Here is a 14,148-nt window from a genome sequence, read left to right as displayed (position 1 = left end):
CATTAGTAGAGTGACTAACATTAATTAAATTTAGTGACTAAATGAATCATAAAAATAATTTAAAAATCAATTTGAAGACTGACATAAACTTCAGTGACCATATGTGAAAATAACTATAAGGGGCATTGCCCCCCAGGACACATCCAAGTTGGTGGAACAATCACATTGGGGGGCTTTGGAACCAAGCGTGCGGAATTCGATTCCTAGTTGGAGCAGCCAAGTGATGTAATAACCAGAGGAAGGGTTGGAGCAGTTTGGTGATGTAATAATCATGGAGGAGGCTCCCTTTGGGGAAGGAGTAAAAGCCACGTGGGAACCTAAGAACCAACAAGGGCACAACCTGCGATTTACCTCCCTGAGCAGCTGAGGGGCCGGAGGTTCAGGGACGAGGATATAGTCTGGCGCAAGATGGGACACTTCGTTAAAAAAATAATATGAAAAAAAATATGAAAAAAAAATAAAAATAAAACTATAAGGGGCATTTACGAACTTGTAACTCTCTCTTCTTCCACCTCTCCCACTAGTCAGATTCACTGTCTTGGACAAAAAGCTACCTGGTTTCTCCTCAATTTAAACCCCAATCTGTACAATCTGCCTCTTACACTTCAAAATCACAAATAAAACTAAACCATCAAAACTCCACACGCTCAAAATCCTTAATCGAATCTGAAAAATGAGTCGGGGAAGCGGAGGCGGCTACGATCGTCACATAACGATCTTCTCTCCCGAAGGTCGTCTCTTCCAAGTTGGTAAGAACTTCTAGCCTGTATATCTTTCGTTTCGTTTCGTTTTTATTTTATTTATTTTGATTTGTTAGGGTTTTACATCTATGTATAATTTAAATGTGCAGAGTACGCTTTCAAAGCCGTTAAGGCTAGTGGAATCACCTCCATTGGTGTGCGCGGAAAGGACTCCGTTTGTGTAGTTACTCAGAAGAAAGTTCCGGTCGGTACATTTAACAAATTCTTATATATATATATATAGTCCACCTAGAACGAAGTTTTCCAGGGTGCTTGTGGAGTCTAGAATCATACAGGTATACTTTTTGATTTGGTTCAAAAGTTTTTCTCAAAATGTTTTTATCATTATTTTTTTTTTTTTTTTTTTTTTTTTTTTTTTAACATCTTTAAATGGGGGAAGTGAGATGATTACATTAAATAGCTTGTTTGGCATTATATTTACCATTTTGTGAAATGTTGGAGCAGGACAAGCTTTTGGATCAGGCAAGTGTGACACATTTGTTTCCCATTACTAGTTATCTTGGTCTATTGGCTACCGGAATGACAGGTACATCTACCATGACCTAGTGTTTTTTTGTATGTATACGCTGGAGTATTGTTTAATCTCAAATAAGTGCAAATTATTGGCTAAAACATTTTTTAGTCAAGGTATGGGATTTTGGTTAATTAACTATTTGCCTTTCTTTTGGCTTGTGGAGCTAGTTCATTAGTAATTGGAAGAAGATTTGAAAACAAAAAAATGTTGATTGTGCTATTTGATTACTAACTATTGGGTGATATGCTAGATCGTTATTACCAATTACTAGAGAAAAACCATATAGATTGTATTCCAATTCATCTTTCGCTGAGATCTCTATATAAGAATGTATCAAGAAAAATGTAGACATGAGAGTGCAGAGATTCATTGCATGAATCCTAGAGGTGCATAATGCATTTTTAGCTTACATGGAATGTTCTCTTTATCTTGAATGCAATTTTGCTATAAGAAATCCTATTTAGACGTGGAGTTTGGTTTAGATGCTCCGTTGTGACTTGCTTGCTTCGAAGATTAGGATCTGATGTCTGTTTTGTTTTAATTGTCCTTGTCACTTTCAAGCTGATGCAAGGACCTTGGTCCAACAAGCCAGGAATGAAGCTGCTGAGTTCCACTTTAAATATGGATATGAAATGCCTGTTGACATATTGGCCAAATGGTACGATAACTTTATTTCATGTTGCTGTTGGCAACTTTGTGCAAGGAAAGGCCTGACATTTTGGCTTTGCTTTGATCTTTACTTGTAATTTGTGCCAATTGCTTCTGTTTTTCAGCGATCTGACTGTTATAATGATCAGAAGTCCAGAACTTCAAACAGCGGAGTCCTAGGATTCTGCTGTAAGCCCCCATTTGGGCCCCATTATTTCAAATTATAATGTGTGGAATGGTTTTATTTTTTTCGGAGAATGTGTGGTTGAAAAAGAAGTAAAAGTTTTTTATTTAAGTGTAATATTATTTTATGAAAGACTGTGGTTAAAAATAGGAGAGAGAAAAGTAAAATTTAATTTAACACTCGTCAATCAGAAAAATGAGTTAATTGGGCTTTGCCTTTGCGGATCCAAACGCGCTCACAAGGTGCACAATAAGAATAAGACCAATTGAGACTTCATAAGGGACCATTTGAGCTGCAGATCGTAATGCTTCTAGAGAGGCATATTTCGAATATAGAGGAGTCAAAGGGCCAAACGGAGGCAAATAAATTGCTTATACGATACCATTCCAGATTCTGCAGTACATAATAATCTCCTATACTTTTCAACTTCTTCAGTCTTCTAAGAAACCCATTCTTGGTTTGTGAAGTAAGCAATTGGGAAATTTCATTTGGACATTTTAACATGATATGTATACTTTCTCTTGGATGTTGATACATACATACATACATACATACATACATACATACATACATACATACATACATACATACATACATACATATGTATGTATGTATGTATGTATGTATGTATGTATATTAATATTTTTGGCCACTGACGATAAGCTTGCCCAATTAATTACAGGATTGCAGACAAGTCTCAGGTTTATACACAGCATGCGTATATGAGACCCCTTGGAATAGGTGTGTTGCTAGTCATTTGTGAACTTAATGAAAGGGTTCAATATTATTTTCACATAATTTGTTAGTAATTGTTTCTTGTTTTCATTGTAAAGTTGCAATGATATTGGGTATTGATGAGGAGAAAGGACCTCAGCTCTTTAAATGTGATCCTGCTGGCCATTTTTATGGTCATAAGGTAATTACAATTTTTATTTGTAAGGAATTTCATAATTGTTGCTTCTGATGCATGATGTAACATTCCTGAAACATCATTTCCATTGTCTGTAGAAGCTATTTGCTATAGGCGCTTGTGATCATCCAAAATGATAAATTGAATATTGATTACTGACCAAGGCCACTTCTCGCAATAGGGGTTGGTAGCTTGCTACCAAGCCTTGATTACTTGGAAAGATTATATTAAAAAACTACACTAATGAATTTTCTCTTTCAATGTCATCAAAGTTGGTTGTCCTAGCAGTCCGACCAGTTTTAACGTAGCTGGTAACTTCTTGTGATCTAGAACTCACAAATTCTAGATTCCTTTTTGTAAGCATTGTCTGTTGTAGTGTCAAGGAGGCTTTGTCATTGTATTTGAGCTCGAGGGAAATTGGGAAGTGGTTCCAAGTAATAATAGCAAATCCTTAGCTAATGATCCTTAATCATAGATCCATAGCATCAATATCTAGGTATATTTTTCTACCTTGTTCCCTTTGAGACTGAAAGCAATTTGTAGTTTTGTTAAATGCAAGAATCAGGTTGCAGTGTGTTCTTAGATGGGCTTGGCTTAGGCGCCTTATGGTAGATAGAATCTGATGAATTTGGCTTTGTTTTAAGTCGTATGTTCATTTCCAAGCAACTAAAATATCGCTAGTTTCTTTGAATTCTTGAACTCCAACATCATATGTTCTAACTAATTGTATCGTGGCCTAAGAGCTACTACTCAAAATCCTTTTGCTAGTTATGTAACTAGTTCTTGTTTGGTAATACTTTGAAGTGCTTATGAGCAGTGGGTCATATGGAATGTGTGGATAATAAGTAGTAGTAAGTTTTGGATTGCACCAAATGTTTTAAGAAAAAGAAGTATGTTTGACATGTTTAAATTATAATTTACGCTTTGTCAACATTCTCCTAGTATCAAACAAACAAGATGGGATTTAACTGATATAAGCCCCTGTTTGACTCTCTTTATTTCTCAACTCTTTATTTCTCACACTCATTTTTAACGACATATTCACACAATAAAATATTTTGAACGTAAATCCGAAACCTTTTCTAATTCTTAACCACATATTCTCCAAAAAAAATTATTATTCAAAACATCATTTTCCCCCAACTTCTCTTTATAATTAATGGCCATCAAACAGGGGCTAATAATACTCTGATGTTCAAATATCTCAAAATAAAAAAGACAAATGCAATTGAAACGAGTACATGGTATCCTCTTTGATTCCACAGTCATGAGTGTAGTTGTTTGAGTACAAAACTAAAAGTATGTTTGGGAAGTGTTTATAAATGGCTTAAATTATAATAAGTAGATAGTACTTGTGGGTCCTTCAAATTGTGTAGATAAAAAGTTACTTGTTTATAAACAGTTATAAGTATGAGCCAAACATAGGCTAAGATATTTTGTTTAGCATTATGCTGATATTTTTCCGGGTTGAGATTTTTTTTTTTCCTGCCGAATAAATGTTTTATCACCTCCAGTTGGAGTCAGTTATGTTAGCAATGAATTTTTATTTTCCCCCTTCTGTCTGTACCTTTTTACTGAAGAATTACGCTTTAATGTGGCATCATTTGGTGGTGGAGTGACCATTTACTTTCATCTTGAATTTTTAGGCAACAAGTGCCGGATCAAAAGAGCAAGAGGCAATTAACTTTTTGGAAAAGAAGATGAAAAATGACATTTCATTTTCCTATGAGGAAACTGTACAGGTAAAGGAAAGTCACATCATGAATATGTTTTGTATTGAAGTTTTGCATTTTAGATATATAGCCCTTGTATGAGCCCCCTTTTTTTTCCATCAAAATGCATTATTGAACAGTGATTTAACCTCATTTTAATCTCACATTTTCAACAAAATAATATTACACACAAACCCAAAACTTTTCCTTATTTCTTAACCACACATTCTCCATCATAACACTATTACGAAATACATTTTTTGAAAAAAAAAATAGGGCTCAAACAAGTAATAGTCTTTGATTTTTAACCTGGTGAATAAAAGGAGTGATGTTTTGAAACCTAATATGATACTACTATGTTGAATAAATTTGGCTGAGGTCCTGTACTTCTTTGTAGAATGACCAGGCTTACGAAGCATGGAAAAGTTATCCTTGAATTGCTCTTATTTACATTTTTAACCCATGAAAACTGACGAATCTCAGAAAGTAAACTTTAGTTTGAATTGAATAAAATTCTGCTAATATTGAGTTGAGAATCGTAGAACGTGTTACCAAAAAAGTGAGGAGTGCAATATTATTTGTTTATAGAAAGCCCAGTTGGAAAGCAAGTAAAAAAAATGATACTGCTCTTGATTTATTAAAGGACGTTGCTTGGAATGCCATGTGGAATTTTTATACCTTACCAAGCTGAGGGAGATGATATTTTCTTCAGTCTTGAAAATTCTTCCAATCAGAGTAATTTATACTTGAGTTTGTTTCGTATTAGCACGTCTATACAAACGCTTTTGATTCTTATATTACAGTTAATGTTTTGAGTTCTAATTTTGTAATATTGCTTCTTTTATAGACTGCAATTTCTGCTCTGCAATCTGTTCTACAGGAGGATTTCAAAGCCAGCGAGATTGAGGTAGTTAACATAGCTGATAATAGCACTTCCTTGTTCCTGTTAATTATTTGTTTTCCGTATTTTTATTTTTTATAATGTATGGTTGCTCTGCTGTTATCTCTTCGACTCTATGTCACACATTACCTTCAAGATATTGTTCTCCACTCCATTTTCAGAGGTTTTTTTGGGCGTCTAGTCAAGTCTTTTGGCTTGCACAAATTTTATCTACCAAATGAGAGAATGCAAAAGACGACCTAATAACTACTTTGAATGAGATTACTTATGTTTCCAATGTCTGATCTTGGACATCTGACATCAATTTTGTATTCCTTTTTAATGATGCAACATTTTGCCCATTGTGTGCAAAAAGAAATCTTTTTTAGGGGGAAATCTCAAGTTTGATATTAGCACAAATGGATTACTTTTTTGAGTGGTTGAGCATGTTTAACTGTGAATTAAATCTTCTTTACCAGGTGGGTGTCGTGAGGAAAGAAGATCCAGTCTTCAAAGTTTTATCAACTGAGGAAATCGATGAGCACCTGACTGCCATTAGTGAGCGTGACTGATTTCCAAAACATTCTGCTATAAAAAATTTCTGCATCTCTTCCTGTCTTCGTATGTAGGATAGACAAATGAGTTTGCTTTTGCATATGGATTACTACATCGAATTCTGGTTCGGTGTCTCGCTTTATCGCACTCAATGATTATTGTCAATTGACTCCAGATTTTCATCTGAGCCTTGTGTTGTTCAAGGACACACTAATCTCGTTCACCACACTAACTTTCTAATATTATTTGACAATGTTGTTATTACGAGATATCATCTGAGCCTTGCCTTTTACTGTGGTTTTGTTCAAATGCAGCGGATTTCACTGATTTAATAAACAAATATTATTACTGGCAGTCTGGGGATGACAATTCACTCTCTTGCCATTTCTGTTGTAAACAAGAATGAAAAGGAATCACAGTATTTTAATTACGAGTATTATTTGTCTTGGAAGTTGAGGCTTACTCAAATGAGCTTTCCTTTTTGAAAATGCAAATGTATCGCAGGGATTGTTAGGCATTTTAGGAACATTGATTATCAATTCAAATACATAATTGTCAATTACGGGAATTTGAGAAGAGTCATGTTACTGTGATATAATGTCACGTGGCGTTATGTCATTGGACTCTTTAAAAAACAGTCATGTTTTTCATTCAATTACAAAATGTCACACGCTCTTTTGTCAAACAATTTGTCCGAATTTTTCTGTTAATGCAGTTTTTTCCGTTTGATGATAAAAGTGGAAAAACATAGGTGGAGTCGCAGTCCGAGTGCTTTTTCATATCTAAGTTTTTCTCCAGATTCTCATTCATTTTCGGTAGAATGGATTAACACATCCCAACATAAAAGTTTGTTCATTGCACTTCTAGTCTCGTCTAATACTACACATAAAAGTTCTCTTAGTACTTTCCCTTATCCGTATGCAAAACCTGGATTTCATCAATTTGATAAACAAAATATAACCAGCACCAAGGAAACAAAACTAGATTATGATTTACGACTCGTTTTTACAATATTATTGATGCGTGCAATCCCAAATCAAATAGTGCTATTCTCATGGATTTGTCAGTGGCAGTTTCCCTATGAAGTCACAATTAAGAGTTCCCAAATACAAATGATTTTCATACTCCAGTGCAGATGTTACAAATGACATAATCTTTCCCGTTGGATCGTCAAAGCTCCTAATAATCTTACCATCACTTGCTACATTGACAACCATTGCTTTGTTGTTGAAACCAATTACCCATTTGCTTAATTTAGAGGAACGCCCTATAATGTGTTTTATCACTCTTGATCTGTGCACGAATGCCAACCTTTTAGGAACCACCTGCAGCACCAGAGAAAGTCTTCAGTTATGAATATGATGAGTTTAGATCTATTTTCTCATCGAGATCTTAAAAATCATAGTAGATCTCATCTCAAGTATGAAGAAAGTCTCCTTCTATAAATATTGCAAACATTATGTTGTGAATTTCAGTGACCTATCACTTGAGTAAGAAGCTAGTCTACAACTACATCTTCATTAACTTGTCCCTGGCACTAACCTAAGTTGCAAACCAAAAAATTGGCTTCATAAAGTCGGATAGGTGGGGGTTACATGACGCTTAATAGGGGATTTAGACAGTTTTTGTTACTAAGGACCTACTATTTCAAGTTTAACAAAATGTTTGGGGGCAAGTTTGCCCTATTTTAAGGTTAGGGATCAATTTGTTGCTCGAATAATAAAATAGAGAAAGGAATACATGGAAAGTAAAAAGAAGAATAATGTTATGTAGCTAATTTGACATTAAATGATAAGTCAAACTAAATAAATAATTTAATTTCACATTTCATTTAGTGTGCACCCAAATTGATGTTGCAATTTCAGTAGGGTTAAATAGCATTATTCTAAAAAGAAAGCTTAGTTCGACAAGTTTTTAGCTTTCTCATCTTGAATTTCATTAAACCTTTGGATAAACACAGGAAGTTTATATGGTTATTGACTACAAAATTTGCAGCTTTTCTTGAAATAATTCCTCGTGCTTGTCGATGGATCAAATTTCAATTTTAACCATTTATATCATGAAGTCACAATTTTATCAACTTTTATCTAAATTTGCTAAAAACTTTTATGAAATGATTTGTTAAACAATCCCATGATAAGCTTCACAGTGAGTTTTACCTCTAACACAGCAATCCAAAAAGAGCCATCTGGAGCAAGATTTATGTTGTCAGGGCCACCAGGAAGATTATCAATAAATACTTCAGTTTGTCCCCTCTTTTCCTCTTTTAGCCAATATTTTAAGCATCTATATCTGCCATCAAAATCTCAAATGGTGAGTCCATTAAATTCGGCAACTGCTGAAAGGGGTAAATCTACTTGTGTAAACTTTTAATGTAGAGATTAACATGCCCTCAATATGGTGCTTTGTTTGAGTACGTCAATCTTAAGATTCATGTGCTCACTTGAATCTTAATCGAATTAAATTATTCATTTATCCTTAAAGGCTCTAATACTGTAGTAAAACTAAATATTCTATATTAAAAAAGATCAAACTTATTAAGAGGAATAATTTAAATCCTCATATTTCGATATCTCAAGGTACAAGTCATAAAGAGGAAATGGTAGAATAAAATGATCTAATTGTCTAAGTTTTTAAATAAATATAACAATGAGTAGAATTGACTAGAGAAAAAGGATTTATGTAATCTACGTCAAATTTATTAAGAATAAAATTCAACCACTATTTGTTCTAGAAAATTATATCTTTGAGTAGATCTTGATAAAAATTAATTAAATGTATTGTTGAAAATATATTTGACAAAAAAAAAAATAGGAATTTTAGAAAATCGGGATCAAATGTGAACTTAGTTTGTTATTCTTGATGCAAACACAACTAAATATGTTACCAGTTTCGTCCGAGTAAATTAAGAAAAATTAAGCATTTATTCTTGAAAAAATACTTACTTCCAAGTTTCACATACGACCAAGTAGTCTTGATCTGCCGAGAGGGCAACACCATTGGCAAAGGCAAGATTATCAAGCAAAATAGACGTCTCCTTCGATGAAGAATCATACTTTGCAAGTTGGCCATGCGACTTTGCCTCAAGCACTTCAAGGTGCCAATCATGCGGCTCAAATTTTGTAGTTGCTATGCTGAAGTACAAACTACCATCTGCTGATTCTATCACATCATCTGCAAACCTTTTAAATATTTGAAATAATATATAAATAAATATTCAAGAATAAAACTTCTTGTACATTATATAAATGACAATTTAGATGATATTGTATGCAAATTCAAAAATGCTTTGACGGGAAAGTGTGTTGAGTTTAAAAAATATCCAATCATGTGTCGACACGTGGCACAATCTCAACAATGATATCAAATAAAATGTACAAGTAACATGATTGAATATTCAAACTTTATAGCATAGCCCCTTTTGTATTATTATTTCAAACTTTTTTTCTCAAACTCATTTTCCACCACGTACTTTCATAATAAAATATTTTCCACGTAAATTTAATTTTTTATTTTTTAATCACACATTCTACAAAAATATATTATTCCAAAACTTATTTTCATTGAATAATAGTAGGCTAATAGGGACATAATTAATTAATCCAAATACATAATACAATCTGGTGTAAAATGTGTAAGTATTATGCCCTAGGTCCAATCAATTTTGGACATAAATACTTTTATATATAATTAATGCAATTAAATGAAAAATTTATTATTTAACTAATAGACAATTAAATAAATAATAGAGTCCGTAAATTCAAATTTTCGTAATTTGTTAATTACAAGGAGTTGTGATTGTGAGATACAAATTACATCTGATTGAATCTTAAATCATCCATGGTCGTAAGTAATAACGAGATACGGATATCGTTATTACGGATAGACCATCACGTGTGACATTTCTTACTTGTGAAGTAAGTAGCTGATCTCACAAGTTAAAGTGTGGTGACACTTAAATGAACACGTGGATGTTTTGTTATAGAACAGAACATTGGAGACCCGTCGAGAGATTCCACATGGATAACTATCTGAGTGTCAGTGGTTAATCTCTAACGTTCGATAGTGGAATTGATCCTTTGACTTGAGGTCGTCATGGTATCTTATATGAGGATAGTCATACTTTGGTGGTGTTGAATGTTGCTCTGAAAAGGGCTGCTAATACGACATCGTTCGGGTACGTCAAGAATCGTATGAAGGTTGTGATTGATCAATAAAGGATTCGTCACTCTTAAATAGTAGGAGATTATGATCTGCGTTTCATTCAATTAAGTCAATGATGAAATCCTTGGCCAAGGTGTACTCATAAGTCGAAAAGGAATTTTCGACTTATATTGACTTAATAGTGGAGTGAAAGATATGATCGATGATCGAGATTGACACAGCTCCATATCTCGTAATTGATCGGATCATATTGATGAAGGGATTATAGTTTCACGGTAAACGAACGAATTTGATTTTGTCATACCACGTGACATTTCCCGTCATATGTATTGCCTTGACACATTGCTAGATGTCAATCAGGGACGGTGAACGTGAATTGACGATAAATTAAAAGGGTGTTTTAATTTATCAATTTTGATTAGATCGAAATAATATTTCACGTCGTTAGGCATCGTGGTCGGGAACCTAATGGGTCACACACAAAAGAGAATTGGAACATTGCAAATTGCCAATTGGTTAATTTAACAATCGTTGGATAAATTAATTAATTGGATTTGTTATTTATATTTTCGAATTAATTAATTGGATTAATTAATTCACGGACCGAGTTTAATTAATTGGATTAATTAATTATTGGACCGGACCGAACCGAGCCTGTTTGGGTTTATATAAATACATAACTAGGGTTTGAGGTCCATAAGGTTTTCATTATTCTTGCTGGCACAAGAGAAAACCCTAGAGGCTGCAATCATATTCTCTGTGTGAAGCACCGTTGGAGGCTGAACAATTGGACAGCTGTGGTGGCGAATCAAGGTTGTGGAACGAAAGAGAAAAGCAAAAGGATTGCAGATCTGAAAAAGGTACAATCTTATCACAATTTCTATCTAAACACAAAGGCGATTCTTGGTGGGAATCGAAAATTATTTTAAATTTCGCTGTGCATGTATAAGTAGATTCCCAACAAAATGGACAGTTTTTTTTTTTGTAATTTTAGAAAATAAAGTTTAAATATAAAAAATTTATTAGGGCCGTAAAAGCCCTTTTTTCCTTAAAAAAAAAGAGAGGATTAAGGTAAATAAATCTACTAATCAAACTAAATTAAATATTATATAATCGACATGAATTTTTTTGTGGCTTTCCAAGCTTCAACATTTACATCGTGATCGACTGGTTGCATTTTAATAATAGCATATCACTCTTCAATTATATCTCTCGTTAAAATTAGAGTGAGATGATAGAGACAACTATAAATAATTCTTATTGCGTATTCAAATAGACATCAATTAGCTAGAGACTTCGATAAATTGCCAAAGAATCATTCTATTTGTACACTTTTTTTTACGTTAATTATCACAGTACACACACATACAAGTGGATGGGGTCCACGATTAAAATAATCGTGGACCCCACCTTTGTGAGAGGAGTGTGAAAATTGATGTGAAAAAAATGATGTACAAATAGGATAATTGCAAAGTAAATGGTCCAAAGAGGATTTGAAAAAAGGAAAAAAAAAAAAAAAAAATATTCCTACCTAACATTGAAGTTTCTAGACAAGCTTGTTTAACAAAAGTTGCAGATCAATTTTTTCATATTCATTATGAAAATTATGTACTTGATATTGAATTTACAAGGGATCTTACAAAATTTTGGCACCATTAACATGGGATGCAAGAACGGTGACACCATCTTCTCCAACCTTGAGCAAACCCTGTGCCATCACGATAATTACGAGTGTAAATACTTGAAAACATGAACAAAATTCTTGAGAAGTATTAAGGCATGATGAACCCTTTATCTAAAAACCTTATTTATTAACAAGGGATTGTATTTACTTATTTAAAAATTTAGTTTTACAACATAGTAGTCAGATTTATTTTCATTAAAGGTGCACAATTTTTCCAAATGACGAGAAGTGAAACTTGAACTGCGATTTACATCGAATGACAAATAGTTAAGAAAGTCCTAAATGTTTAGAGACGAGACTTGAATTGATTTCACTTGATGTTGTGTCTAATTACCTCATCGAAAAGCTAAAATTATTAGAAAAAAAAAGTACACAATTTTCATGAATGGTTAGAGGCGAGACTTGAGCTGCTTTCACCAGATGTGTCCAACAAACTCATCGAAAAGCTGAAATTGTTAAGAAATGTTACTCTTCAATACGATTTACCTTCTCTGCGTCGCAGACGACAAGATCACCAGCTGCTGTTGCAGTTACTCCAAGTAAATTATCACTGTCAATATGCCTCCATTTCTCCAAGGATCCATTTCTGTGCGATCTTGCGATCCAACCATCTCTTGTAGCCGTATAAAGCACGCCAGATTTGTCGACGGCAATGGCTTCTGGTTTCTTTAAAAGCCCTTCTCCAAGTTTACTCACTTCCTATTTATTAGGCCAAAAAGAAACTAGTAGCATAAACCGTTTGTTATACACACACACGAATTACGAGTAAGGTATATATTTACCTGTAACTTGCTGTTTGATGGGATTGAAGAGGTTGGAAGAAGAAGTATATCGGGTGATATTGGAGATAAAACAAAGACTTGGAATGCAATTGCCAGTGCAGAAGCTAAGATAATGGCTGAACATGTTCTCTTGTCCATACCTTGACACTAGTACTTCCAATGGAGGCTGTGATGAACGGCTTTTTAATTTAAAGACAAATTTGCTGACAAAAGCCATGACTCCAAAAATTGGATAAGTCTCTTCTTGGATAGTGGTGTGATGCAGATGGATACATGATTAGGGGTTCTCGGTTGAAATTTTAACGAATTTTAAAAATTATTCAAGATTCAGGTGTTTTCAATTGGGTTTTAATGTATTTCAATTAAATCCTTTAAAATTTACAAATTCTATTAAAATTATGGGATTATGAGGAAATATATTCAAATTCATGTAATTTATTAGAATTTATAATTATTTAAAATTCATTAAAATATCAATTGACGACACCCAGAATCAGGAGGACCCTTTTATAGAAATATAGAAACGTAATATTAGTATTTTGAAAAGCAAATTTTGCATATGCGTAAAAAAAAAGTGTAAAGCGTGATTAGACTATAAGGCCATGCTTCAAGCAAGACAAAACTTATGGGAGCTTTTTAGAACAATGCCCAATACTAATCATAATGAAAATTGCAATTTTAGTCCCTATATTCCAACAATTATTTAAGACGCATACTAATTATTATTATTAATAAAAAAGATAAAAATAAAATAGATAGAAATTAGTAGTCAGTCCACCCACGTTAACATGTGCGTGCTACGTGTTGTTGTGAGAAGTAAAGAAGCACATTAAACTCACCTTTGAAAATTGTACGATCCATTCAAACCAATGGCTCAAACTTTTTAATCAACCATTCTTTAACTAATAAAATGTAAACAAATTTCCCTTTGATTCTTGTTAACCCATTCCAACTCAAAACATATGAATAAGAAAAGATTAACTAAGAAAAGCAAGATTAAGGGCAAATTATGTATTAAAACTATGCTTATCACTAAGTTAGACGAAGTCATGTTGAAGAGTCACCTATATAAAATGTACTAGTTGATTGTCACGACTTTTTTATGTTCCCTAAGAGTATATAATCGAATCCCTCTGCTATATGTACAAGCTCACAAGTATGGCCTGTTAGGAATATTTTAAGGGCTACAGCATTCTTGATCAATAATGCATACCAATTCAGATTCAGATTCAGATTCATATTCAGATCTAGATCAAGGATTTTTGCGCAAATTTTGAGTATAACATTGTGGTGCATTTGGACCAAAAAATTGGTAAAACGTCGACCTGTTTGATGAATTCCTCAATCGGTCATT

The 14,148-nt window shown here is 33.4% G+C and overlaps 2 protein-coding genes across 2 annotated transcripts; one reads left to right on the top strand and one right to left on the bottom strand.

The window, feature by feature from the left end:
* Positions 1-495: 495 nt before the first annotated feature.
* Positions 496-6,438, top strand: LOC111366864 (proteasome subunit alpha type-6-like). The gene is made up of 9 exons (XM_022987554.1): positions 496-749; positions 851-945; positions 1,206-1,287; positions 1,837-1,933; positions 2,790-2,848; positions 2,941-3,023; positions 4,664-4,759; positions 5,577-5,636; positions 6,089-6,438. The coding sequence occupies exons 1-9, from the start codon at positions 674-676 to the stop codon at positions 6,179-6,181; spliced, it is 741 nt and encodes a 246-aa protein (XP_022843322.1). The 5' UTR covers positions 496-673; the 3' UTR covers positions 6,182-6,438.
* A 683-nt stretch (positions 6,439-7,121) lies between these two features.
* Positions 7,122-13,063, bottom strand: LOC111366859 (protein STRICTOSIDINE SYNTHASE-LIKE 4-like). Its single transcript, XM_022987549.1, has 6 exons — positions 12,795-13,063; positions 12,499-12,711; positions 11,969-12,036; positions 9,110-9,346; positions 8,324-8,456; positions 7,122-7,489 (listed from the first exon to the last, which is right to left on the bottom strand). Exons 1-6 carry the CDS (start codon positions 12,930-12,932, stop codon positions 7,217-7,219), a joined length of 1,062 nt encoding a protein of 353 aa, XP_022843317.1. The 5' UTR covers positions 12,933-13,063; the 3' UTR covers positions 7,122-7,216.
* Between the last annotated feature and the right edge of the window lie 1,085 nt (positions 13,064-14,148).

Source organism: Olea europaea, chromosome 2, assembly GCF_002742605.1.
Source record: "Olea europaea var. sylvestris chromosome 2, O_europaea_v1, whole genome shotgun sequence".
In the NCBI taxonomy this organism is placed as follows: Eukaryota; Viridiplantae; Streptophyta; class Magnoliopsida; order Lamiales; family Oleaceae; genus Olea; species Olea europaea.
The sequence above is the reverse complement of the archived record's forward strand: the minus strand, read 5'-3'. Positions and strand labels throughout refer to the sequence as shown.

What these genes read in the sequence shown, in the direction of transcription:
- LOC111366864 (XM_022987554.1), top strand. Translation starts at nt 674, where the DNA reads ATGAGTCGGGGAAGCGGAGGCGGCTACGATCGTCACATAACGATCTTC. An exon ending in AGGTCGTCTCTTCCAAGTTG is followed by an intron (nt 750 to 850) that starts GTAAGAACTTCT and finishes TTAAATGTGCAG; the next exon opens with AGTACGCTTTCAAAGCCGTT. An exon ending in TTACTCAGAAGAAAGTTCCG is followed by an intron (nt 946 to 1,205) that starts GTCGGTACATTT and finishes ATGTTGGAGCAG; the next exon opens with GACAAGCTTTTGGATCAGGC.
- LOC111366859 (XM_022987549.1), bottom strand. Translation starts at nt 12,932, where the DNA reads ATGGACAAGAGAACATGTTCAGCCATTATCTTAGCTTCTGCACTGGCA. An exon ending in TCGTCTGCGACGCAGAGAAG is followed by an intron (nt 12,037 to 12,498) that starts GTAAATCGTATT and finishes GTGATGGCACAG; the next exon opens with GGTTTGCTCAAGGTTGGAGA. An exon ending in TTTGGATTGCTGTGTTAGAG is followed by an intron (nt 7,490 to 8,323) that starts GTAAAACTCACT and finishes CTGGTGCTGCAG; the next exon opens with GTGGTTCCTAAAAGGTTGGC.